At 38.3% G+C, this 24,405-nt stretch overlaps 1 protein-coding gene and 1 long non-coding RNA gene across 2 annotated transcripts; both read left to right on the top strand.

Annotated features, from left to right (window-relative positions):
* The first annotated feature begins 275 nt into the window (after nucleotides 1-275).
* On the top strand, nucleotides 276-17,734 carry LOC139942595 (ficolin-1-A-like). The gene is made up of 5 exons (XM_071939452.1): nucleotides 276-789; nucleotides 5,484-5,543; nucleotides 6,881-7,017; nucleotides 7,103-7,364; nucleotides 13,942-17,734. Exons 1-5 carry the CDS (start codon nucleotides 399-401, stop codon nucleotides 14,190-14,192), a joined length of 1,101 nt encoding a protein of 366 aa, XP_071795553.1. The 5' UTR covers nucleotides 276-398; the 3' UTR covers nucleotides 14,193-17,734.
* A 1,025-nt stretch (nucleotides 17,735-18,759) lies between these two features.
* Nucleotides 18,760-24,134, top strand: LOC139943342 (uncharacterized). The gene is made up of 4 exons (XR_011786807.1): nucleotides 18,760-18,859; nucleotides 20,243-20,303; nucleotides 20,882-21,047; nucleotides 22,173-24,134. It is a non-coding gene; the product is annotated as an uncharacterized lncRNA (long non-coding RNA).
* Nucleotides 24,135-24,405: the final 271 nt, after the last annotated feature.

Raw genomic sequence — 24,405 nt, 5'->3', positions numbered from 1 at the left:
CCTTAGCAACACCCTTAACAACAGCCGTAGCCGTAGCTGTAGCCGTGGATGCCAAATTGGACACGGCTTTAGCTTGTTTGTGGTGGAGTGAACTGACTGAACTAGATTTTACATATCTTCAAGGTTTCTTCTGCTAAGCTATTTATTGAGTCCTAGTAGTTGCATCCGGAGCTGTGAGGACGAGGCTCTTTCTGGTTCCGGTTTCCTGTTTCTTTTCCGTTTTCGGTTTAGCCTTGTAGATATATAGGGAGGATAACAAAGATTGAATCGTTTGAACCATTACCTCAAACATAATAATGATTTGGCAAGTTCTTGCTCATTTCACTGCGAACATTGTACGCGGAGGATCAACGTCAAGAACTCGTGTAGGTTTGTTGTTGAAGTGTTAGCTAAGCACAATGGGGTTGTTGATCCGTTCACTCTTGATCGTTATGATCGTGAAGTCTATAGCTGCACGACAAAGTGCATCTTCCAGCAATCAAGCAACGGGTTCTTGTGACCAAGACGTAATTGTAGAAAAACTGAAGGCCGTAATTATAGATTACCTAGATCTGGTTAACGGTGAAGTAAGGAACATAATACAACAAGTGGGAGAGTTGAAAGATTCAATGACTGAAACTCGAGAAGCTGTTTCAACTGAACTGGAAGCCACTAGAGGTAAAGTAGACGAGTTACAGGTGGCCACTTCTGATAATCGAGAAAAGATAACATCTGAGCTGGAAGAAACAAGAAGCAAAGTGGAAGAGTTAGAGGTCTCAGTGTCTGCCTTGGTGAAACTCATTACTAATGGTAAGTTCTGTTGCAACTCCCTAATTGTAGACTATTTCTGTGACGTCACTCTAATGTTGAAAGTGTAGATTATTTTTACGAATCTACACTTCGCTCCGAATCTACACTAAAGTGTAGATTCGAACACAATCTACAGTTGAGTGTAGATTCATTCAAAACTTTAAGTTTTAACAATTCAATTTACAAATTCCTATCTTTCAAAACTGAAAGATATCATGGGCAACAAAACATAGCTGGACAAATTTTATCTTTCAATTTACTTAAACATTTTTCAGATGAGAAAGATTACTCTAGGAATATATTAAGGTTGTACTCGATAATGTTGCAAGAAAGTATGCCCATATACTTTGTAAAATAGTTCTAAAATGTGACAAACCGTCGTTTGACATACGCATACGAAATAAGACTACCTATAGTTGTTAGAATTCTTTTTCATTGAAACTGTTACATAAACTATGAGGGAAATAGTTTAAGTCAGAGAATAGACTCTATAATGCTACTCTCACGCTGTGGTGAATATCTTGCGAATATGAATATTTGAAATAGTTGTAATTGGATAGTTCATAGTGTTCTCGGTCGTCCCTCAACCTATCAATATCTTACGCATTAATACTGCATATTTACCAACAATACCATTTCTTACCAATGCTTACGCAAATCGATGGCGAAAAACCGTCTTCATAATATGTGCTGAGTTTATGCTACTCTCACACTGGGGAGAATATGCTAGCGAATGTTACGTTCACAAGTCAAATAATTTAATGCAAACGGAACGAAATTCTCGAAAATCGCTTAAACTTAGCAACATTCGCCGTATCTTCATAACCGCGTTCACAAATTAAACCGGTTTCTAAATTGACCGATCTTCGTAATGAGGTGGGGAATAATTTGTGAACGTTCCGAACTTGTTACCAACGCTTACGAAGACACGACATAATAGTTGCGAAGCTTGAGTGATGTTTAATATTTCCGTTCGTAATCACATTCGCTAAGCATATTCTCCCCAGTGTGAGCGTAGCTTGATGCTACTCTCACACTTGGACGAATATTCTTGCGAACATGAATATTTAAAATTCGCGATGAAATCGCCCCAAAGTTGCGATTTGTTAGTGAATATGTTCTCTGTCGTCCTTAAACCTCTCCTTACCAATATCTTACGCATAATACGCACTCTTTACCAACAGTACCAATGGCTTACCAAATGCTTACGAAAATCGATGGCGAATTACCGTCTTTAGGAAATTTAGGAAGCGCTTCGTATTGCCCTTCTCACAGAGTGGCGAATGTTCTTGCGAAGATGAACATTTGAACTTCGCGTTGAATACCTCCAAAATGGCGGTGTGATAGTGAATATTTTTATCTCGGTCTCACCCCTCGATCGTCCTCGGTCGGCCCTCCCCTTACCAATATCTTACGATTGTTTTATTTTATTTCGAATGCTTACACCAACGCTTGACAATGGCTTTACGAACGATGCCAACTTTCACGCACGCTTTACCATGTCACCGATGCTTACGAAAATCGACGGCGAATAAACGTCTTCGCAAGATTCGCTGACTATATGGAGGTCGAAAAGTGGACATCTGCTTTTCCGCTCTCAACACAGCAGAAAAGCAGATGGAAAGTCTTGTGTTAAGTGTATTTTCTACTTTTCTCCTTTCTGCTATATAGCTGAAAAGTAAGTTTGACATCTTGTCATTCACTGGCGGTCGAAAAGTGGACATCTGCGTTTCTGGTTTCATACCACAAGAAAAGCAGATTGAACGTTGGGGCAAATCAATTAATCTACTTTCTAGCCGAAAAGCAGATTAGACATTTTGTCACACAGTGGCCTAAAAGTGGACATCTGCTTTTCTGGGTTTCCCGGAACCCTTTACCGCTCCACACCCCCTGTAACAGATGGACGCTGTTTAAGAATTAAGAACCAACATCCCTCAACAAATGCCCCCCCCCCCGCCCTTCAAACAAGAGAGGGAGGTATTTGTATGGAAATTCGAATTTCCCCAATAAACAAAGTACCGGGGAAAAACAAGCGTGGGTCCAGTAGTAGTTGAAAATGTTCTTACAACCTAGACAGTCACGGAGAGGGGACGGGGATATAACGGGCCTCGAGCCAAATTTCAATTCATAGAGCTGCTTAAAAGCACAGAATTTGCTAAAGCATGAAAAATTAATGCCTATAAACTCATGTAACTGTTTTTAAACTTGTTTATACACGGCCACTCATTCAATAAATATAATAAAACATCATGTAAAATTACAAAATTACACAATACATTTAAAGTCACCTGGAAATAGATTGTTTTTTCTTTCAAACATAAGAGTATATGCTCACGAACAATAAAACAACTTTTTGAGTAATTGTTTGTCACGATTTATATGTTTAAAAAATATATAAAGTTGTTTGGGGGCTTGACTCCGCCTACCCCTTTTGTGACGTCAATCGAGGCAAAGTACATGTACGTCCAAGTCGTGAGTTGGTACATTTCAAAAAGTGTTTTTCTGCATTCAGCAGCAATACACCTGGTCGGCATTGCCGAAAAAAAAACTTTTTTTTTTTTTTTTTTTGAAACGTAAAAACTCACGACTTGGTCAGTACATGTACTTTGCAATTGTGTTTACTCTACGCATTACAGGCAAAGTCTGCCTCGATTGACGTCACGAACAGCGCCCGGGGTCTACTCTTAAATTTGTAAATAACATAATAACTGATTTTATAAAACCTTAGTTAACTGTTTATTCACATTCCACTCATCAAAACACATATATTAGTGACAAAAGCTTTACTTTGAAAAAATACCACTTCCAGGTGACTTTAAGTCATAAAGTCACACCAATTATAATCTTAAACAAAATAAAACATTAAGTCAGTAAACGAAAAACAGGACTATTGACATTTAAAAGCGGTAAGCCCATTCAGTCACAAATCAATTAGAATTGGTGATCAAACAAAAGGATAAAATGTCAGTTTTTTTACTATACACATAAAACATAAAATTAAAACTAAGATTGATACTATAAAACAATTAAAAATATGTAACAAAAGGAAAGGACATAAAAGAAACCAAGGAAAATAATTATAATAAAATAATTATAATATGTATTTATTTTTAGATAAATAATTCATATTATGAAGTATTTATCTCAAAAAGATTTATCTAAAAAATAAATGTATATAGGAAACAGAGACCGTACTTAAGCGTTTAGTATAAGCAGAGGAGGCAGTAAGCAAAAACAATTGTCAACATGTGAACAAGTTTTAGGCATTGGAGTTGAAACATAACAACAATCGAGTGGAGTCTTGGCCGTTTATTTGATTCTACCAAACAATAATATTGTTCGTATATTGGTTCGTTTATTGGTATATTGGGCCCAATGCCCGTTATCCCAATCCCCTTTAACTTTCTAGGTTGTGACTACATTATGCCAACTACTACTGGACCACGCGTCCCCACCCCCTGAACTATATGTTTATTGGGGAAATTCAAATTTCCACACAAATACCTCTATTGTTGGGGGGGGGGGTATTTGTTGAGGGATGTTGGTTCTTTCTTTTAGACGGGTCAAATAATCGGGACAAGGAACATCAAAGGCAATTAAGCCGCGCGACTGGGAAGCGTCCATTTATTACAGGGGGTTGTCGAGCGGTAAAGGGTTGCGGAAATCCAGATAAAGAGGCTGCCCTTTTTGAGCCACTGTGAAACAACACGTCCAATCTGATTTTCGGCTAGCAGAAGAGTAAAAAGGGGCATTGAACTAAAACGTTCAATCCACTTTTCTGCGTCCAGGAAACCAAAAAAAAAAGATGTCCACTTTAAGACCACCAGTGTAGGTGAATAGGTAAAATTTGCTTTTCTGAAATCAGAAAAGCAGAAAAGCAGAAAATGGATGTAATTAAAACGTTCAATCCACTGTTAGGGAGGCAGGCAGAAAAGCAGAAAAGTGGTAAAATGCTTCAGGAAACAACGTCCAACTTGCTTTTCTGCTTTTCTGATAGCAGAAACTTAGCTGACACTAAGAAACCGGTTTCTAAATTGACCGATCTTCGTAAGGAGGTGGGGAATAAATTGTGAAGGTAGAATTTGTTACCAACGCCTACGAAAATACGGCGAATGTTGCAAAGTTTGAGCGATTGTCAAATAAGGAGTTCGTTAGCATATTCGCTAGCATATTTGCTGTGTGGTGAGAGCAGCATAAAGTGACCGATTTCATAAGTAGGTGGAGAATGACGTGTGAACGTACCGAATTTGTTACCAACGCTTACGAGGACACGGCGAATGTTGCGAAGTTTGAACGATTGTTAAATATTTCCGTTCGTAAGCAAATTTCCATTCTCCCTAGTGTGAGAGTAGCATTAGGAAGCACTTCGTATTCCTGCTCTTACAGAGTGACGAATGTTTTTGCGAAGATGAATATTTGAATTTCGCGTTGGATTCGTCCAAAATGGCGGTTGGATAGTGATGTATTTCATCTCGGTCCCACCCCTCGATCGTCATCGGTCGGCGCCCTAACGAGTCTGGGCCTAATCTTAAATTAGTGAATAAAATTAGAGCTATTTTTTTTAGAACCTTAGCTAATTGTTTATTCACATTTCACTCTTAAAAACCTATAATCTTGGTGACAAAAGGTTTATTTTGACGAAGTACCACTTACAGGTGACTTTAAAGTCCTCTTGCTTTTACTTTTTTTTGTAGATACCTCCGAAACTGACGATTCTGATGCAACTGATGAATTTGCGACCACGACTGAAGGAGGTAAGCGTATAGGATTGGGTTAAGTTACAGCATTAACGGATTGGTTTGTATGAAGATGGTATGACAAACACATTGGCGTTACTGTGACGTCATTGGGTCTCATATTATTGTAATTCAAAGCTTATTATTATAATAACCACCAGATCTTCATTTAAATGTGTAAAATACTCAATCTTTGTAGCATCATATCTTCAAAAAATACCCAGCCGATTTTAAAACTTGTTTGTAACCGTGACCCCATGTGACTTCAGAGTCAACCGGAAATGGGATCATATCTCAAGAGCTGCACAACCGATTTTCAATTTCTTTACAGTAATAGATTCTTTGAGCATTGAATATCGAACTTTGGTTCGCCTAACCCCATGTTGACCTTTACTTACGGGTCAACCGGAAGTGGGACAATTATCTGGAGAAACTACACAACCGATCTTCAATTTATTTTCAGTTCTTGACCCTTTGAGCGTTGAAAGTTGACTTGGTTACCGTAACTCCACTTTGACCTTTACTTCCGGGTCAACCAGGAGAGAAACATTAGTTATCTCATAAACTAAATGTACAATTTTCTTTTTCAGTTTTGAGCCCCTTGATCATTGAAGATTAGCCTTGGGATACTATGACCCTAAATTGACCTTTACTTCCGGGTTAACCGGAAGTCGAACACAAATTTCAAGCACTATACACCAAAATAGTTAAATTTCCTTTCAGTTTTAAAACCCATAAGTATTGAAGATTGAACTCGGGTGTTACCATGGCTCCGTGTTGATCTTATTTCTGGTCAAACGAAAGTGGGACCTAATTATCTCATGAAGCACATACGCCATTATCAGTTTCTTTTTAGTTCCAGAACCTTTGAGCAATGACGGTTGAACTCTGGTTACCGTCACCCCATGTTGACCTTTAGTTGAGGGTCAACCGGAAGTAGTTTTTAGTTATAGACCCGATGATCATTGAATATTAAAATTGGGTTTACCATGTCCCCTGTTTGAACTTTATTTATGGGTCGACAAAAAGTTGGACCAGATCTCAAGAACTTAACAGCAAATTTTCTTTTTCTTTTCAGTTATTAACCCGTTTCCAGTGTCAGGTTTAAAATGAGTTTTGAAGTCAGTATTATAATGAAGTTTGGGTACAGGTTTCTAGGCCCGCGAAAAGGGCCTGTTACAGATGAGGGCTATTCTATCTCAATGGCAGGCTCAATTTAAAGCTCCGGAGCGTCCAATCAAAGCAATACAGGACTGAAAATCCCTTAGTTTCTTCCAAAACACCTAAAGTCCAGTTAAAATTTTAGCAGTTATGTATCTGAGGGTTTATGTTTTGTTTTTTCCCTACCTCAACAGATGTGTTCCCACGGGATTGTTCTGATATTCTTGCGATCGGTGCGTCGGTGAGCGGTGTGTACATGGTACGACCTCTACGCTCCAGTCAGGCTTTCCAGGTGTATTGTGATATGGAAACAGACGGTGGTGGATGGACGGTAAGATAACACGCTGTAGTGAATGAATGACGTCGCAAATTCAATACAAACTTACAACTTCTAAATATATTGTGTGAACTTTTAGGTGTTCCAGCGGCGCCAGGACGGCAGTGTAGATTTCTCTTTGGACTATGCCAGCTACAGCCGTGGCTTTGGGAATGTAGATGGAGAGTTTTGGCTCGGTAATGACAACTTGCACCTTCTGACCGCTCAGGGCGAGTACCAACTACGCGTGGATGTTCAAGATTTCGATCAGGTTACCGGGTATGCCAAGTATGACTCCTTCACCGTCGCTGATGCGAGTGAGAACTACATGCTGCGAGTGGAGGGTTACACGGGAAATGCAAGTAAGACGAACTCACTTTTTAAGGCAGTGATACATTTAATCAGAAGCGCCTTTGTAGAGAGTTTTCGTTTTTGACGACGAATGGTTCTACGGAGGATATGGTGACATTTGGCATAATCTGCGCATGCGTCGGCTTTGAGGACGGTCGTCCCTAAATTTCTACGAAAGTACTTCGGATGAATCTGCGTTTTGCTGAAAACGACAACGTTTGGCTGAAAACTACTGACCGTCACCAGAACCATCCGTTGTCAAACGGAAACTCTCTGATGCCAACCAAGGAGGGGTAACTTACAGAATGCCTTGCCTTAAGCAATTTATACTGAATAGGAATAGTAAAGATTCTGAAGCGTATGGTCGCCCGAAAGATACACAAAATATCTCTCGTATCGTGTACGTACACATTACCACCTGATAAATATACACAGACACAAGGATTTGTTGTTGTAGTGAACTCTGCCAAGAGTTAATTTATTCCGTACTCTGAATTCCGTGGTAAAACGCCAATTCATAATAATATAAGGGATTTCCCTTTATTTAATTCCATCCAGTGATATCCACACTCATAAAGAAGTATACCAGTTCCCATTATAATACACTTTGCGACCAATTCGCAAAGGGTCCCAATTCCTCACTTTGCGAACGGTAAATTTCCAATCCGCAAAGGTTCCCACTTCTCGGCGATTTGCCAAAGAAGGTACCAGACTAATTACAATTATAATAATTATAAATGCACTCATTGACTGGAGAAAACTCCGGGTCAATGAGGTTCCCACTTCCAGCGAGTTGCCAAGAAGGTACCAAATTAATCTACTTCTTTATATACAATCACATCATTTTATTACCACCATATTTATCCATATCAATTCACATAAATTAATTTACCACTTCCTCACAGGCTGTGTATAGGAACAACCTAAACTTACCGCCAAAGCAAATTTTGATATAAAAATTTGCCCAAACACCCCCCCTTTTTTTTTATTTTTTTTTATTTTTTATAAAACTTTCTCCGAGTGTGAAGTGGAGAACCTCAACCCGTCTGATCAATTTTGATGGAACCAAATGAATCATGTCTTTCCAGTACGCACCTTCCGGGAAGGGTTAATGAGATGGGGGTGTTTTATAACAGGTGCGTTTTGCATCTCCCGAAGTATCTTCTTTGCATACATATTTAAATCCCAAGTGCAGCGTTTTTCTGCCCTCCTTTAACTTTACCTTGATACTTCACCCTTAACAAAATGTCTGACCAAATTAACCGTGTGTTGGGTAGGATGTTCCTAATTACCTTTAGGCTCTCTTTACCCTATGTCTACTCTGTCCCGAATTTTCCTTCAAGATATCTTTGGTCCTTAGATGTAACACTATTGTCGTCGGACCTCGCCTTTTGCCGTATCTCCTGAGCCTAGTCCCAGCCGTCCAGGCGTGCCCCAGACACGCCTTTCCATGTCACTGTACCACCACTGTGCCGCTGCTGTGGCGAATGATACTGTCCCCGATACACATCTGTATAAAAACAAATTCAAAGAAAAACAGCCTGGGTAATCTGTTCTGACCAATATTTTATCTTGTCAAAGTCTTGTATGTAGTTGAAAATGTTGTACACAATTTGTTAACAACCAACTCAACATTCACCAATCTTGTAAATGATTATTTATCTTAAAGCCATTATACACTTTCGGTAAAAAGTATTGTCCAAGTCCCACACTTCGTGTATCACAACTTATATATAAAATAACAATCCTGTGGAAATTTAGGCTCAATCGGACATCGGAGTCGGGAGAAAATAACGGGAAAACCCACTCCTGTTTTCGCGCGTTTCGCCGTGTCATGACATGTGTTTATAACAAATCCGTAATTCTCGTTAACGAGAATTTATATTGTTTTACCGTTTTCTCAAAAAGTAAAGCATTTCATGGACTAATATTTCAAGAGAAGTCTTTCACCATTACCTTCTGTAAACCCTGTAAATTATTTGTAAATCTGTGAACTTTTTTTTTTTTTTTTTCTGTACCGAAAGGTTCCAATGGCTTTAAACAGCAATATGCCAACTAAAGAAGCGGTTGTCTACACTGCTTATTTATGACCTTGCTACAAGCTACACCCTTTTAGACAATTGAAAACATTAAGTCTGGCCTAATGTAGGATTCAAGTGCTCCAGACTTCCATCTCCCCATACTTTTGATTTGTTCCTCCCGAACCCCAAACATATCCTGCAACTATGAACTGAAAAGGGTGTGGGGTTTACCTGATGGCCTTAATCCCTACTTTAAGATGTGATTAACTTGTCTGGCTGACGATAGGGTCCCCCCTCAATGTACAAACAGTGAAGTATTGGCATTCCTGTCAATAGAAATGATTGAACTTTACCCACTTGATCCGTTTTTGAATATCTTAGAACTACTTGCAAATTCCCTTCCTGATTAAAGGAAATATCACCAATACGCAACGCCCGGGAATTTGCCATCGTGAGTTGTAAACTCACTCACCCTCAGAATAACCGAAAAGGGCAACCAAGAATGCTGCTTTTAACAGCAGAACTTCATATGCTGATTATACTTTAAACATTTACTATGCTACTTTAATAAAGGTCATATAAGTCAAATATGGTATGTCTGCAAGCTATGCTGCAACCGGATGAAGATGTCTGATTACTTTTTAATCATTCATCTTCTCTTTTCATCTTCACACTCTTCTACGTTTGCATCGAACATTTTTGTCTTCACTGTAAAAATTACACCCTGTAATTGAACCTATTTTTAATTATGCATGTTGTCATTTCATGTGTATGCTCTGTTACATTTTAATCCAACAATATAATGTTTGTTACTTTTTGTAACCACTTTACGAATTGTTATCTTCACTGCCAATAATTACACCCTGTAACTTGAATAACCGGATCACTCAATCATTTTTAATCATGCGTCTTCTCATCTCATGTACATACTCTGTACGTTTAGTCCCACATTATAATGTTTGTTACTTTTTGTAACGACCGAATTTTCGTCTTCACTGACAATAATTACACCCTGTAACTTGAATAACCGGATCAACTGATAATTTTTAATCATGCGCCTTTGTTGTTCATATACGTAAGCTTTACGGTTTAGCCCGCCTCCATTGTTCGTTACATTTTGTACCGACATTTTTACGACACAACGTGTCATTGCCATGGAACATCAGTGCTGTGTTGACCGCCAGATACTAAAAACCAACCGATATTGGAAACGTACACCTGATCTATGCAAATCAACGCTTTCAGGTTCAAGCTAGTACTGACCTCCCTGCTAAGCTATGGTAGCTGCTACTGTTACCGATGATACTTAAACTATATAACGACTAAGAAAAAAAAATTAATTAACAAAGCTTTAACGTGTATATTGATAGCATAGCCAGATAAGCCTTACCCTGGGTACCGCACCCAGTCCTATTCAATGTTCCCGCCAAACCATTGAACCGTGTAACTCTTTATACATAACAAGTATAAAGCAGATTTATTCTAATTCGCCCCAGGACCCAACCGAATAATTCAATATTTTGCAGACTGGCGGTAAAATACAAACCAGACTGCTCAGCACTGGAAATGTAATGGAACATCTTGAATCTTGCCGAGGGTCCAAGCGTCTACAATCCTCTTTCATCTTAGAAACAATGAAACTACCCGTGGGATCCTCCCAATTGTGCAATTTATGAACATATGAAATATAACTGCAAGCATAGAGAATCACACTGGATTCACCAACTCAAGACAGTCAAGCCCTTTGGACTAAACATAAACACTGGTGTTAAATAACTTCCCGTTACCCCCACTTCACTTCTGCTTGAGAACTATAATGTTGTTTATATTCTGTAACTCAAGTATAAATTAATTTTTTAAAGTTGTCCTATATATTTGTTACAATAACTATCTCATGTAAGGAACCCCCCCTTCTTTTTTCCACAGGTCCCTCATACCTATTTTTAATACCATCGTACCTTTTATCTTGCTTTTCTCTATTAATTGACCATTGTTAATTGCGTCATGATGCAACTTGTTCTCTAATTCTACCCTTTCATGTTTCCCTGCATTGTTAACGAACAATGCCTTTACCACTTTTATGGTCCAGTAATCCATCCTTTCATATGAAACCTCCTTTGTCCTCGCCACTCTACTCGTATTGGTTCATAGCCACCAATTGTTTCTGAAATAGAAACTTTGATTGGCTGTTATTTTCCCGCTTCTTTCTTTCCCGCTTCATTCTTCATTTAATCCATTTCCCCTCTCTTTTTCTAGGAATGGATATGTATTTGTTTGTACTTGTTTTATGCCTCTGAACTAGGTCCGGTTTGGATCGAAAGCTAAGGCCATCTATACCCTATTCATTAAACATATGAAATACCAGATACGTATGTACAAATGGAAGAAAATGCAAAGGTCTTTAATTTTAATATTATGCAGTAGGCTACCCCTTGATTTATGGAAGCTGGCCATTTAGTGCCTAATAATGATCAATCATTCCGAAAGGTCATAATGAAACTTGGTATTGCCCTTCTATTCTTTATGTACACTTTGTTCTAGAGCTTGATTAACACATGGTGCTGTGACGTGCAATGCCCATAATTCATCGTCAATTATGCCCATGATCTAACTGGTGTTAATTGCTGCCTCATTCTAAAAGTGCGCCATCCCCCTTATTGGACGAGCTGCTGCTCTCTGTGCGTACGATCTGACAATATTTCAATAATTCTGTGTTCTATGGAGATGAGCTCGCAAATACACTGCTACATAAGTAAAAAAATGCAGAGGTCCATGTAATGTGTAGAAGTAATTGGACGCCTGTGTTTATTATCTTTCCATATTATAAAACCCCCCTCGTTTACAGCCAGCAAGAATTATTGTCTTGACCGCTATTTGTACTAATATAAGGTCACTCTGCTTTATAAGATCACAGCGAAATCCACAAACTCGCTATGAATAATCTTAAAAATGTTAAGGTTAGCGGTAGGCTATTTGTACTACTATAGGGTCACTCTTCTTTATAAGATCACAGCAAAATCCACAAACTCGCTATGAATAATCTTAAAAATTTTAAGGTTAGCGGTAGGCCCTCGCCCAATTCGCTACAAACCGATATCAATGGATTAAAGGGAGTTGATGGTTAATTCATAAGCTGCATGTTATCCGCCATCGGTACGCTTCAAGAGCCCGCTGTGCAATCAATGGACCCAAACATGCTACTGCTCCCTACTGTACTTATTTTGCACCCTGCATTTGAAAGTTGGGCACCACCCAGTTCTATTGAAGATGATGTCCCTCCTAACCTACTACATGCCCCATCCCTGTTATGTATGGAATACCCTGAATATTGACTAGAGTTTGCCAAGTTGTACACTAAACTACTAGGCTTACTTATTCCTGATTGGCCTGACTGACACAAGCTCTGACTAACTTTCATATTAAACGGCAAGCTGCCAGAAAAATTATGATTGTCCGCCCTTTCTTGTCCTTGTGTACCTGTACTCATGCTTTGAGAATGTTGGCCCGTTATACCCCGAGTTACGTGTAAAGGCCGTGAAATATCCTGACTATTAATCTGTGGGATGTTCGCAATTATTGGCCCTTTATACATACTAGATGTTTGAAACCTTTCCGTATTCACGGTACTCGTGTTACCTACTAGCGTTACTGTTGGGGCTGTACTTGCCCCAGCATTAGGTCTGAAAATGTAGCGACTCACCCGATTGGCCCGGCTAGTAAGCCATCGGCTTCACCACTCTCTGTAGCCGCCCATCTTCGCCCTCCTCATCAGGTATCACTTGGATTTCTTCAATGCGGTTCCCACATCCAGCGAGTTGCCAAGAAGGTACCGAATTTTGCGAAACTATACAATCTATCTTAACTCCTCGGTGGCAGAATATTCAATGACGGTTCCCAGAAAGACAAGCACCCTTTCCCCAAATGCATTGCTTTGGTTGGTTGAAAAGAACAATGGAACCACGTCTGAATGCGCCCTGACAATCCCAACCGCTTATAGCCCCGACTGTGCAACCTGACTATAATTATGCATATTTCCTGGTGTTAAATCGGTTTACTGCGTTACGCATTAAACCCTATTAACTTATCGTGTACGTACACAATAACATATCGTGCATCATGTTCGTTTGGGACTTATCGCATAAGTACATGATACGTTTGGATCTATCATTTATGTAAACTTTACACAGTAAGTTATCATGTATTTATTATCCACGATATTTGTTTAGACTTATCACGGAGGGTACACGATCAGTTTTGGAACCTATCGTGTACGTACATGAAGTTATTATGTACGTACACTATTAATGTTGGACTCATCATGTACGTACATGGTAAGAGTGATTGGTGTACTCATGTGGCGGCATACTCTTCTGTCAAATAGGCCCTGCAACTGAAGCTGTGTCGGATTGTTAGAATTATCTCACATCTCTCACAAAAGAATCCTCTCAGTTTGTGCATTGTGGTTATAACCTAGGCAACATAAGAGCCCAATTCATACTTACCCCTCTGTATCCTATATCTCATACCTGTAGTTTTATGACTATGACCTCGTGTTTTTATATTTCAGCTGACGGGTTAAAATCCCACCAGAGAATGGGTTTCACGACCAAAGACAAAGACAACGACGTCAATGCCGTAGGCAACTGCGCACATGAGTATCCAGGGGGCTGGTGGTTCAGGTTCTGTCTTTCGTCCAATCTGAACGGGCTTTATTTCCACTATGCCGAATACAGCCGTCTGGGTGGATTCATGTGGAATAGCTTTAACAATTACCGCTCACTCAAGTTTTCCGAGATGAAAATAAGAAGCCGAATTTAAGCTAGCCCTAGTGTGGTGAGTAACCCATAACAGGTAACGGCATTCTGGGGAAATCTCCCCGTTGAAAAGTTTAAGTAAATTTTTAAAACTTAATTAGCCCTGGGGCCAATTTCATAGAGCTGCTTAAGCAAAAAATTTGCTTAAGCACGAAAATAGCTCGCTTATTTTACACATGTTACTGGCCAAAATGTCATGCCATATATCTTGCTTGTGACTGGTATTTAGCTGTTGTTTACTTAGCATAACAATTGAGTGGAGTCTTGGCAGGTAATCTGATTTTACTAAGCAAGGATGCTTCTGCTTAAGCAAATATTTTTGCTTAAGCAGCTCTATGAAATTGGGCCCAGATCTCTTTATGTCAAACATTTACCATCTTTTTTTTAACGACAATCAACATGTAAAATTAGGGTTGTATACAGCTCGTGAAATCGAGTAACAAATGAAAAATTATTAATCACGATATTATATAATGTTATGAGATTGTTCGGCTTGCTTTGTGAAGTCTTTAAGTTAAATTTATTTTTTTTGCTTATTACTGAGCTTATTAAATTTCCCTTTTTGAATTTATTGACTACTTCTCGTCTTTTACACGCAACTAATTAGTTGCACTTGGTTAAAACAGATTCAAACAAGGAGTATGAAAGTTTGAGCTCAACTGGTCGTCAAAGTTGCGCGATAACAATGAAAGAAAAAACACCCTTGTCATGGGCAAAAACACTTCTGGTTTGTTTAAAAAACAAGTCAACGTTTACACCAGTTAACTCATAGCTTTAAACATAACGGTATGTTACGTACTTCTGTTGAAGAACTTCCCAATATTTCATGGTATGGTTTAAATGATGCATTTGTTACTGAATATCGTAGTTGAAGAAAAATATGTTGTTATTAATAAAAATGGGAATCCATGTGTGTGTATATGACGGCGAGCAGAAAGGAGGGATACCATACAAGTGGGTGATTTTACTAGAACTTCTGACACCCTAAAACCCTTGTCAGCGACCGGCTGCTAGCAGATAGGTACGCGGATCCGTTGGACGGAAAGACACAGGATTTATCACTAAAAAGGGAATAAAAGGGTAGCGACGAATTCTTAAACTGCCGTTTAAAACCGACAGGGTCGTGACCGTGCGATAAAGGCCCGAGCCGAGATTTAAAACGGAACGAGTCACTATACTCTTTTATTCCAATTCAATGCCGTTTTGGTTAAAAGGCGACTCACCGATAGTGTCCGCATCGCCCGTAACTAGCGCGTAGTTATTTATGCATCTAAACATATCTGAAAACAACCCGGTTATAAACAGTTCCAGCTGGTCTTTAAAGGCACTGGACACTATTGGTAATTGTGAAAGACTAGCCTTCACAGTTGATGTATCTCAACATATGCATAAAATAACAAACCTGTGAAAATTTGAGCTCAATCGGTCATCGAACTTGCGAGATAATAATGAAAGCAAAAAACACCCTTGTCACACGAAGTTGTGTGTGTTTAGATGGTTTGATTTCGAGACCTCAAGTTCTAAATCTGAGGTCTCGAAATCAAATTCGTGGAAAATTACTTCTTTCTCGAAAACTATTGCACTTCAGAGGGAGCCGTTTCTCACAATGTTTTATACCATCAACCTCTCCCCATTACTCGTTACCAAGTAAGGTTTCGTGCTAATAATTATTTTCGAGTAATTACCAATAGTGTCCACCGCCTTTAACAACCGTTTAAACACCCCACGTGACGCGCTCTCCACCAATAGGGATAGAGAAACTGTCTGAGGTATTGATTAATTTAGAATAAATAATACTTTAAATAAAGGGGCAATTCCTTAAAGACATGCGAAACAGAAGGTAAAGGAATAAGTTCGGACAGCTTCTATTCACATGAAACAAAGATATTATATTTATTCAACTTCCAACAACAGGGTATACATTATCAATGTTTATTATACTATTTTGTTTTAATGAGTAAAATTGTACTAGGTGTGACTAAAGCCCTTTCACACTACAGAGCTATTTCCCGGGAAATATACTTCCGGGAAAATCCCTGGAGTTTGTAACATTTTTTCCCCCAGGAATATGCACGGTCGTTTCACACTTACGATCAAACCCCAGGAAATGTGGTAAACAGGTCAGCCCATGTGGAAGTTACCAATGTTAGTGGACGGAAGTCCGTTCCCACAATGCCACGCGGCCGGCTGCAAAAGCATTGCCATAATGCGATCCAAATGGCTGCACATTGTGTATTTGCGGGTTGTTATACCAATATTTGTTTGATTACGGCGGAGAAGAAGTCTTGCAATTCGGGGAAGACGTCGCTGACGGCTTGCAGGAAAAGACGACTGCTGTGACAGTGTTTTAAAGACATGCGGTAAAACAATCGGATGGAATTTGTCGTGCGAATGACGGGTTTCATGGCACTCACTGGAAGTATTGGTCAAAGGTCAATCTGGTCTAACTTTCTGAATGGCATTTTCGAAAGATTGCATAATAATGTCCATGATGTTAGGGCCAAGGTAAATAAAGGTTTTATAGAAAAAATATCGCATGGTCGATTTTGCACAATCTGACAATAGAAGTAAAAGAAAAAGAAGCAATCTTCCTTTCCATCTTCAATAGTGCTGTTTTTCCATTGTTCAAAGAATGAACACTTAATAGGCTTTAACCCCATATTGGCTAGCATTTTTTTTTGCAGGAGAACACTTATGCAATAGACAATATTTAGGGATTGAAAAACAAAACTTACATCCTACCGACATATAGTCTTTTTCCCAAGGTTTTCAGTTTTTTCTGCAATGGGCAGGGGTCCGTTTATATCCAGCACCACGAAGGCAGTCAGCCAATGTTGACAAAAAGTTCCCGTTTCTTGAAGGGCTATGCCCATCTAGCTGTTTTGGACTGCATCGTCGGCCCAAAATGCAACTAGTTTCAAAATTTCATCATGACTCCATCGGTCACTTCTACCCATCGTAAGAAATTGAGCAAAACAATTGAACTAAAATATTAACTGTCAGGTGGTACACAGCAATGTCGATAGAAGAACTAAAATCTGACTCATGGGCAACACAAGTCCACCAACGGCCAAGTACATGTAAATAAGAAATACCATACACACCTGTCGTGTGTACGAGAAGGAAGCTTGTTCACGCCAACTTTTTATTCTGTTCCTATTCCATTCACGTGGTATATTTTTTGAATTCATAAATTATATTTATTTGTATACTACATATGTAATTCACTTTTATTTTCGTACGTAAATGTTAACACTTTCAGAAGGAGGAAACAAAAAAGGGCTATTGTTACCGCGCGAATTATTTGGCGCGCTATTTTTGACGTCTGTGACCTTTCGAGATTAATGACGTCTCAACACAGTGGAAGCAAAAGGTTGGGTAAGTTAAACCCGCTTTCGTTTTCACTAGCTGCTTTTCCCGGTAAAAAAAACGTTTTTCCCCAGGGTTAACTCCTTTTACCCTACCACTGAGCAGGGTTTATTATTTCCCGGGAATAAGCTATTTCCCGGGAATAAGCTATTTCCCGGGAATGTTTTTGTAGTGTGAACAGATCGAAAAAAACGATTCCCGGGAATTTTCCCGGTAAATGCATGTAGTGTGAAAAGGGCTAAAGTGGGGTGATGACCCACCAGGATTCACAATAAACGGCTGTTGAGGTGAGGACAATGGATGGCGCAGTGTTTAGGGGATTCCTAGTGGAACAAACCCTTGGGATATCGGTATCTGTGTAGTGGGTTGGTTCTTAACCCAAACAGAGGTACCAAGTGTCGGCATTACACTGTAAAAAATTTGTGTGAATTCACAGTAGCTTTTTTGTTGGAAAGAATCAAAAATGAACAGCAGAAGTTGCCGTTTTCCTATTTCTCTGTGAATATACAAAACATATGCAGTCTCTAAACAGTGTGCTCCTATTCTCTGTAAATTTAAAGTAAGTCTGCTGTTGTAGGAACATTTTGTGACGGTACAGTGAACCCTTGAGGATTTGACACATTCTGCTGTTTCTGAACAGCCGGGTTGTCCTCTAACAGAACTAACTGCACTCTGATATAGCAGCTAATTGCCTTCCATTCTTAGCCACTATAATAAACTGCGGATTTAGGCTTTAATATCAGTGCTGGAAAGGGAAAACTACGGCCCTCATCATCGGTGTGGCGCGGGCGGGCATGTGTGGTGTAGGCTACTCAGTAAAGTAAAAATTGGAATGAAGACTCGTAGGCCCTAGTAGCCTAGAGCTAATTTTCGTCCGAAGATTACAGGATATGCCCCTACTCATGTAAAAAAGCATTGCATTTACTATCATAGGAACATTGTGGTGTCGGACTAGAAAGCTCTGAACTTTCCTTGGTTCATTGATAAAAAAATCATTTAACAGAGATCGTCCCCCCTAGCGTATCACACTACAGTGATTTTTCCCTGGTGGCCCTCAAATTTTTGCATTAAACAAAGAGAAGACGGGTACCATTACGAAGTTCTTGTCGTCTTCTGTGTGTGTGCGCGGCAAAAAGGGGAAAAAGTGATCAGCAGGAACTGGTTCAGACCGGCTGGATCTTCCGCCGTCGTTTGTGCGCGTGCGCTCTCTCCACCATCACGTCACATTGTGCGCTCACTTAACTTTTGGAAGAGTTTGTACTTGACCTTTGCTGATCAGTTTCCACGACAAAAAAATTACAGGTAAGATTAAGAACACTATTCTGTGTTATTAATATGAATATTATTACTATTATTGTAAGTCACATGGTTAACATAAGCCTAACGCTCGTTAGGCTTGAACATAAAATATGACAATTGGAAAATTTATCATGTTTAGCGACAGACGATCGTCAGATCGATGATAGACGTGATAGATGACAGATTGTGTGTGTTTGTGTGTGTGCATGCATAACGTCAACACAACACACACAGACAGGCTGCATGTGGATTTGGGATGATTTGTTGTTTGCCATGGTCCATGGACATGAATTATAAAGTTGTTTTTCTGGTTCTGGAAATGTCTTGTCTTTTGCTTTACTAGCTTTCCAATTTCAGTTAATTAAAATTAGCCTACCCTCTGGCTCTAGTTTACTAGTAGTATTTTACAACATGTCTAGTCGATCATCTGACTGACAATACACAGATGTCTTACTCTTAGTAACATTACATTACAACTAAAAATCAGCAAATTAATTCAGTAAAATGAAAATGAATGTGATTATTTCAGTCACAATTTTTTATACTAAAAATTCCTACACTAGGCCTAGGCCTACCTATTAACCTTACTACTGTTTTTTTACTTGGTTGGCAAGCTGATTTATACTAAACTCACTGTGGTGAACATATGAGCAGATGAGGATGCATTAAAACACATTTTTTAGCCTGGCATGCCAGGGGCCGATTTCACAAAGCAATAAAATTCATCGCATGACAAATTTTCAGTATCACCATAGAGATTTGTATTGTGACATCACACTTTACTTAGCAACTACGATTGATTTGAAGTTACGATCAATTTGAGATCTTTGTGAAATCGGCCTCTGGTCTGGTAATGGTATAGTAAGTGACGATCCATTTTGTTTGTATCTTTTTGTCGATTGAGTGCTACTGCTAGTAGTAGTACTGTGTAGTACTGTTCTGTAGTAGTAGGTTTGGTCACAACCGCTAGAGGGCGCTGCGCGCGCTGGACCAATTTCCGTTAATGAAAACTGTGCCGCGATCTCAAGTAGTGCGCCAATTATTTAATAACTAATGGATCAGTTGAAAGTTTTCTTTAAATACTTTTCAAGTGGGAACATCTTCCAGTTCTGACTTAACCAGATATATTCGGCATTTGTTTATAGACAAAAGGTACAAGTACAACATCAATATTAAACCCTTACTTTTCAATATCATGAAATAACCAGTGAAAAATTCATCGCGTTTTGTATGCTCTTGTTATGAGAAATGCTGACAACAGCTTAAAGGGACACAAAGTATAGCAGTGTCATGGTAATTACCAATGTTTTAAATGGCCTCTGGTATTTATATATTTTGAATAATATACATGTTTGTGATTTGTTTTCTTTTTCTTTCTGTATAAAGGAAACTGCAAGAAGCTCTGACTTTGACTGTGACACGGATAGCCCTGTACTGGCCTATGCAGGTAAAAAATACCTTCGAAAATAACTGACATTTTAGTTTCCCAATTTAATTTAACCATTAATAATAACTTGAACATTGAATGATAATTTTCTCACCTGAAGTACATTTGAGTTGAAAATCAATCATACTTAAATTTTTGTGCATATGCTTACAAGGATAAGTATAGTATTACTGATGGAACTATGGTGTTTCCCATACTTAATAAAATCAATCTTAAATCAGATGGTTTATTGTTTCCAATAAGACATTTTGTCTACAGCTTTGTGCTCATATTTGAAATTGTAAAGTGAACTTGCCAACATTTTTCTTAAAAACTTAATCTCCCACACCCTGGATCATCTGAAAAATACTGCAATATTTTGTGGTCAACAAAAAATGTCACCGATTCAACATTTTAAGCCCACAGATTTCCTATGCTCATTAGACTTACCCCGTGTGTCTTAAAAATATTAACTGTGGGTAGATGTAAATAAAGATTTGGTAAAAAAAAATACCTCATTTTATAACCTAAACTGGTCCTTTTGTTATTTGCATTTGCAAATAAATTGATGTTTGTTTAAATGCTTGTTTCTGCTGCAGGTGACAACCCCTTCCTGAGCGCAAAATGTGCAGTCTGCATCGAAAGGAATCCACTACTCCATTGCAGTGATCTTCTCAAGGGTCTTCAGATGTGGTTCGTGGTGTTCTATGTTTTCAATCTACAATACCCACCTAATATTGCAGCTACTCCTGAGTTCATGCAAAGGTAATTATTTTGAAGCACTTGTATTATTCTTCATTTTGGCCAAGTGGAAACAACTGCAGTTCAACTGCACTTAAAGAGCGGCTTTAATGTGACGTACTCATTTTCCAATAGATATAGTCCTCATGTGAGTGGTGAAAAAATTACAAGTCTCTTACCTCATGTTAAAGTGGTGTAATTGCCATTCTATTCGATACCCTCCAGTGCAAAATTTGTCAACGTTCAAAACATCCTACATGACATCATTCAAGAGAAAAATGGGTTCATTTTTGTACCGGTTGTTTTGGTTCATTCGTGACTTCAATTTGAAACATGACGTCATTGGATTATCAACAACTAATGAGTCTTTTCCATCCAAGGAGGCATTTTTTGGAAAATAAGTATATCACAAAATTGAATTTGACATTAAAGACCCTCTTTAACTGTGTGATTAAGTCTACAGTGCACAATCCAATAAATTCAGTAAAATTGTTGGAATAAATCAACCACAATTATTTTGTTCATAAATGCCAACAAAGATACAACCGCTTTTGTTCCAGTTAGTTTACCTGCCAAACTTGTGTGACTTAAGACATGCAAGTGTAAACCGAAATGAATACTTATTTTACAGGGTACTGCAGCAAACAGTGCAATAGTGTAATGGAGCATAAAAGTTGGATTTTTGCAAAAATTAGTTGTTGTTTTTTTTCTGAGTGTGCTTACCCCCCATGAACATTTTGTTTGCATTTTTTTTTTCTGTTCTGTGGATTCAGTGAACGTTTTTGAGTCTAATGGTACCATGTTAGAAGAGTTTGTGAGCAGCCAAATTAGTTTTACACGCAATTTCACACCGTACTGCAGCTGACTGTACGATGGGGGGGGGGGTATAGACGCTTTTGACTGGCATGGTGCAGCGCAGGGTTAAGAGCAATAGTCAAAAAAGAAAACAAACATTTTTTAACAAACATTTTCCCTCAAGAGTATTTACTACTGTTAACTTCCTTTAAGACTACAATCTGTTTAGAACAATGCCCATCAACGAGTATGACAAATAAGCATAATCATACAAATCAACTTTAAAGTGGATACTGGCATACAGAATTAGATTGATGTGTATAATGTACAGTTTTGTATCTTTTTTATGTGCAGACTGCTGTTCAAGATTAGACCGGAAAGAGGCAGCAAGAGGTCCTCCAACACCAAAGGAGGGCCCAATAACAAAGTTGTACAACTTTGTACCAAGCTGAAAGACTTTGAAGAAATGTGGTTGGTGTAGAAGTAAAACAGTTCAGATAGCACTAAAGTTGAATGTTTTTTTTTTAAACAGCACTACATGGTGTATGTAACAAAATTCCTGAGTGTTTTAGCTAGTTTTCTTGTTAAAGTGAACGCTTTAACTGTTTTTAACTGTTTCACTCTTGAATTAACAAGCAATAAAGTAGGATAGGTTTGTCTCAGTTCATGACCCCCCCCCCAAAAAAAAAAAAAAAAAAATAATAAATAAATAAAATAAAAATAAGCTTTGAAATTTCATAAAATTTACTTGGTGTGACAAACATGTAAAAAAAAAACACTAACTGGGGGAATTTTTTTTTTACAGATGTTCGCTGTTACCCTGTTGGGCTTAATATCTGTGTTTTTCTCCATGCACTGATGTGTTCAGCACTGCATACTCAGTACTGGGTATACAGTGCTTATAATCTACATCAGTGTATGGATAAAAACACACAATTATAATTCTTTATCACCGATGCAAAATTAACATGAACATTTTCTCTTGGAACCAGTTCAAGTATGTACTGTATTTAATGTTTTTATAAGTATTATTGCTGCAATGCTTATAATAGACAGATTGAAATTGTATAATCATTAAAGACTGAAAAAATCTTCCCTTTTAAGTAATTTTAAACAATGTGAAAAACACAATTTTATTCAAAAACATCACCTTCAGTACACATTTGCACACTGGCAGAAATTTAGACAAAAGGCCTATACTTATGAAGTTGGAAATACTGAGCCAGTGTTTCCATTGTCCGATCATTTGAAACTGTATGTAAGTTGCCTCAAGCCGACCTTTGGGGGTTCAAATTTTTGGCAAACTTTGATTGATTTTCGATAAAGGGGCACTTCAGACCAAAAAATTTCGCAGGATGCTTACAACCATGATCATCTTTGTAACAGTAGTCTTTAGGTTGAAAATGTTACACCATTTGTTATCAAGGTCATCACCAGTCTATGAACCTACCCCTAATTAATAGTTTCTCTTGAAACAATTTCCATTATGAATTGAACACAAACGTAGTACGAATCGTGTTTTTGTTATTGATGCAATATTTATGGACAATAGAGACTGGTTGAAGTCGGTAATGTGTAATAGTTAAAACATGCAGAGTTGTTCACTTATTTAAAGAGGAAGGGAAATGAGCAATTCATTTTTGTGATGTACTCCTTCTTTTCCAATAGATAGAGTCCTTATGTGATCAGTGGGGAAAAATATCTCTAACCTCACTTTAAAATGATGTAAATGGCCCTTGTATTCGATAACTTTCCGGGGCAATGGTTATCGAATACAATGGCAATTTACACCATTTTACAAGAGTAGAGACTTGTAACTTTCCCCCAATCACACGGGGACTCTACCAAAATTGAATTGGTCATTTCCCTTCCTTTAAGTCATTTTAAACAATAAATTATAATGTAAAAAAAAAGTATTTAAAAGTATTATTCCTTGTGTACATTATGACGACAGTTGCATTATTTTGAGTGAATTTCAATTAAAGTTGAAAAAACTGTTAATGTTTTGTGAAACTGAGATAAAACGTGTGTGATATGTCTTTTATTTTCTTGTTTGAATTATATTAATGAGAGGGTGGTCAAGGTAGCAAAACAAAGCATTGTGTATACACAGAAGATTGGTCATCCTATGTGACATAACAGAGATTCAACGTAAACGCGCAGAAAGCAGTGTATGTTCTGTCACAGAGAGTTGTTCGTGTACAAAACACTATGTTGATGAACAAAATCCTTCAAATAAATCTACTGTTGTGCCACAGAGCTTCTACATTTTAGCCAACATCAATTACAGTGGATTGTGCTGTGAAGGTACAGTACACATCACAGGAGATTCTGATGTTGATGCACAGTGGAAAATCACAGTTGAATCTTCTGTAGACAAAAGTAGCCTCCGTAATGCCAATTGACAAAACAAACTACTGTAAATTAACAACGTTTTTTTTAACAGTGACAACACTTTCCCTAAACAGTCCTTGACGGCAGTGGACACTATTGGTAATTAGTACTCAAAATAATTGTTTGCATAAAACCTTACTTGGTAACGAGTAATGGGGAGAGGTTGATAGTATAAAGCATTGTGAGAAACGGC

Source organism: Asterias amurensis, chromosome 10, assembly GCF_032118995.1.
Source record: "Asterias amurensis chromosome 10, ASM3211899v1".
Taxonomy (NCBI): Eukaryota; Metazoa; Echinodermata; class Asteroidea; order Forcipulatida; family Asteriidae; genus Asterias; species Asterias amurensis.
Note: the sequence above shows the minus strand (reverse complement) of the source record. Positions and strands in the feature narration are given on the sequence as shown.